The 3,683-nt window shown below is 42.5% G+C and overlaps 1 protein-coding gene across 1 annotated transcript; it reads left to right on the forward strand.

The window, feature by feature from the left end:
- The first annotated feature begins 540 nt into the window (after positions 1–540).
- On the forward strand, positions 541–1,983 carry LOC127764658 (GDSL lipase-like). Its single transcript, XM_052289562.1, has 3 exons — positions 541–663; positions 1,118–1,628; positions 1,747–1,983. The coding sequence occupies exons 1-3, from the start codon at positions 544–546 to the stop codon at positions 1,950–1,952; spliced, it is 837 nt and encodes a 278-aa protein (XP_052145522.1). The 5' UTR covers positions 541–543; the 3' UTR covers positions 1,953–1,983.
- Positions 1,984–3,683: the final 1,700 nt, after the last annotated feature.

Consider the following 3,683-nt stretch of genomic DNA (forward strand, 5'->3'; position numbering starts at 1 on the left):
TAGTTTTTCCTGTGTCCACCATTGTGCCTCTTCATTTTTACTTATAGCCTAAAAATCATCAAAAAATATTAACAGAATAGATTCGTGATAATCACCAAAATAAATATTAACAAAATAGATCGGAGGTGCTCATAGCGGTAGGGTTCGCATGTGTGTTCATAGACGTGAGTGTGTGCACGTTGTGAGCGTCTGCATTTGTATTGTGTTTCTTAAAAAAAATAGATTGTTGATATATCATTGTTCAAATTCAATTTATATATATAGAAACAAAAATAGCAAATTCGACTCTGAATAGAACATAAAAATTCACTGCTAAATTTGTTGTCTCTAATTATATAAGCTGAATTTAAAGTTCTATGTTTATGCAGTGATATATCATATATTGATCTAGCTTACCTATTTTTTTTTAAAAAAATGACGTTTTAAACAACGTGCACAGAACGATGGGGCGTTCCCTCGACACAAACATCATCTCCTATCAAACTATCAACTAGAGATGCATGGTAATATGATATTGTTTTGTGTGTGGTTGCAGCAAAGGCTATGGGGTTGGAGATGAGCCCTCCAGCTTTTCTGTCGCTTAATAATAGCCTGATCGAAGTGGATGTGGGTTTCAGCGGCATCAACTATGCTTCAGCATATGCGGTTATTTGGACAAGATTTGTAAGTAGTCAAACATTCCGTCCTTCGACCCGTGTTCTACTGGATTTTTCCAACTTTTTCAACTCACAACCCTCGTTTTTTGTGTGAACACTTTTCAAATTGCTAAACGGTGTGTTTTTCTGAAAAAAAAATTATATATGAGAGTTGTTTTAAAAATTCATATTTATCTATTTTTCAAAAATAAATTAGTTCATACTAATTCATTATGTAATAATACATGCTCGTTTTGCGTGCCAAAGAGGACCCCTCCTCCTCCCAAACATAGCCTAAGCCATATATACCTTTTCTTACATAAACCAAACCATTTTTTTGGGAGTTATATAGAAATACAATATAGTTGGGAAATATTTCCATGGGATAAATTAAAACGAGTCGAATCTCATGTTCCATAAATATTTGCCATTTTACTATTTATCAGTCGCCTGATTTTCCCAAACACCATACATTCATACAGGATGACGCAGAATCAGTGTCACTGCCGAGACAAGTGCGATACTTCTCCAACACCGTGGAGGAGCTGAACGGCACCGTGACCGAGCACGAGCTAACCGAGCTTCTCTCCAAATCCCTCTTCCTCATCTCCGCGGGCACCTCCGACCTCTACCGCATCGCCAACATTCTCGACTCGCCGTCACCGTCGCCGCCCGACAACGAGACCGACATCCCGCACCTCGTCGCCTCCTACGGCGAGCTCGTCGTCCGGCCACTGCACGCCCTGGGCGCGAGGAGGTTCGGCGTCGTCAACGCCCCGCCGATCGGGTGCGCGCCGGCGGTGACGGAGCAGCCGCACAGCCACAGCCCCGGCGGCGGTTGCGACGACCGGATGAACGCCCTCGCGAGGGAGTTCAACGACGGATTGGGGTCTCTCATGGCCGGGCTGAGCTCCTCCCTCCCCGGCCTCCGCTACTCTGTCGCCGATTTCTACGGCTTCTCCAATGCCACCTTCATGAACCCGTCGGCTAATGGTATTTAATTACTTGACAAAATCTGTCAGATTATTCGTGAACCGTCACAATTTACTTCTTGCATTTCTTTTTAATGATGATGCATTCCTAATGTTAGTTTGTCATCGTATGTACACAGGGTTTACGAACACTGATGCTGCGTGCTGCAAAGGGCCCTGCAATGAGCAGTTCGGAGCGCCGTGTGGGAACCGGAGGGAGTACTGGTTCTGGGACGTGGGGCACACCACGGAGAAGGCCGCTAAGCTGGCAGCAGCTGCATTTTACGACGGAGAACGCCAGTTCACCACGCCGCTTAACTTCAAGCGGTTGATGGGAATACACTGAAGAGATGATCGAGATCTCCTAATTTTTCACATATTTAATAGCAAATTTGATGGGAATACACTGATCAGAGATGATCGAGATCACATTTTAGTTTTTCTTTCAAATTTGCTATTAAATAATTCTACCCCGTTTGATTTTTTATTATAAATAAAAAATCACATTAACATTGATGTTTTTAAAATAAGTTGCACGTAAGTATAAGAGAGGGAAATATATTCATTTTATAAAAATCTAACATAATAGGTAAAGAGGGGATAAAAAGAAAAATTCAGTGGTACAACTGTACATGAGATGATGCAAAATTTAAAGGTATAGAAGGGATTGAGGAAAAACTTGTGGGCACATATGGAATTTTCTGAAGATCAAAACACGGCAACCAACTAAGCCTAGCGTTGGAAGAAATAAAAGTAAAATAAGTTGATTTTTAAAAGTTGGTATTTTTTTTAGTTGTTACAATACATGCTACTTAGCTCAAATAGAGCGCTACATGCTCTGTATTAGTTCTACTAAGTCGTATATTTCAAGTAAGAAATTTTATTCCAAGAACCTAGCCCATTAGTAGTAATTTTTTCCCTAAAATACTTAGCTCATTAATAGCAACAACAACAATAATAATACTTACTACCTTTGTTTTTAATATATGACTATGTTAACTTTTTTACATCATGTTTGATTATTCGTCTTACTAAAAAATTTAAGTAAATACTCCCTCCGTTTTATGTTATAAGACGTTTTGACTTTGGTCAAAATTAAACTACTTTAAATTTAATCAAGTTTATAGAAAAAAGTAGTAACATTTTCAACCCAAGACAAATTTATTATGAAAATATATTCAATTATTGATTTGGTGAAACTAATTTAGTATTATAATTATGAGAGGGGAGGGGAAGTAGAGGCTGGCATCTAGGACCCACCCTTAGTCAGCTGTCACGTTAGACAAAACTGGAGTGAAAACCACTTAGGGACCTAGTTTGCACTGGTTTTGTAAGTTGGGGGATGCGTTGTATCCGGTTTTGCAGTTTAAGGATGATTTTGTAACTCGATGACAAGTTGAGGGACCTTCGGTGTACTTTTTCCTTTTTATTTTCTTGTGGATGGCCGTAAGCCGCTAAATAAGCCCTTTGTCGCTGTGTTTCGGCCCATTCTGCTGGAAAGAAAGTTGCCGCCGTCGAGCTTCCTCCTCTCTCTCTCCGCCGTCTTCAGTTCTTCGCCACCACCGGGGCGGGGGGATGTCATGGACCGGCCGGCGGCCGCCACCGCCGGGGGAGCCACCAACCAGCCTGGGGAGGGCCGCGCTTCCCTCGCTCTTCTTCTTCCTGCGCCGGCCGCGTATGTAGCTCTCCGCCTCCACCTCGTCCCCCACCATCTCCGTCGGCCGTCGCGTCGCTCTTTTTCCAGGCAGCGCGCGTGAGTGAGATTCCGGCAGGCAGCAGCCACGCACTTGTCGAGGACCCTCTCCGCGGCCGGCGCTTCTCTCCGGACTGATGATGCATCATCAGTATTTCTGCAAACACCCTCGGTTGCTGGTGGTAGGTTGAAGCATCTTGCGATTTGTTTTTCTTGTGTGCTCAAGTGTGATTCATGGACAGCTAAGCCGACGTGTTACGTTTTATTAAAATCTAGGGATTTCAAGCTTTGTTCATCAGATTGTCTGCACAAATTATCGAGCTCTTGTTGACATAGTTGCCTTATGTGCTCTTGAATTCTTGTAAAGAGGCTGCTACTTCCACC

The sequence above is a fragment of the Oryza glaberrima genome, chromosome 2 (assembly GCF_000147395.1).
Source record: "Oryza glaberrima chromosome 2, OglaRS2, whole genome shotgun sequence".
NCBI lineage: Eukaryota > Viridiplantae > Streptophyta > Magnoliopsida > Poales > Poaceae > Oryza > Oryza glaberrima.

Coding starts and splice junctions, on each gene's coding strand:
- LOC127764658 (XM_052289562.1), top strand. CDS start 544: ATGGGGTTGGAGATGAGCCCTCCAGCTTTTCTGTCGCTTAATAATAGC. Junction 664..1,117: donor CGGTTATTTGGACAAGATTT/GTAAGTAGTCAA, acceptor ACATTCATACAG/GATGACGCAGAATCAGTGTC. Junction 1,629..1,746: donor CATGAACCCGTCGGCTAATG/GTATTTAATTAC, acceptor GTATGTACACAG/GGTTTACGAACACTGATGCT.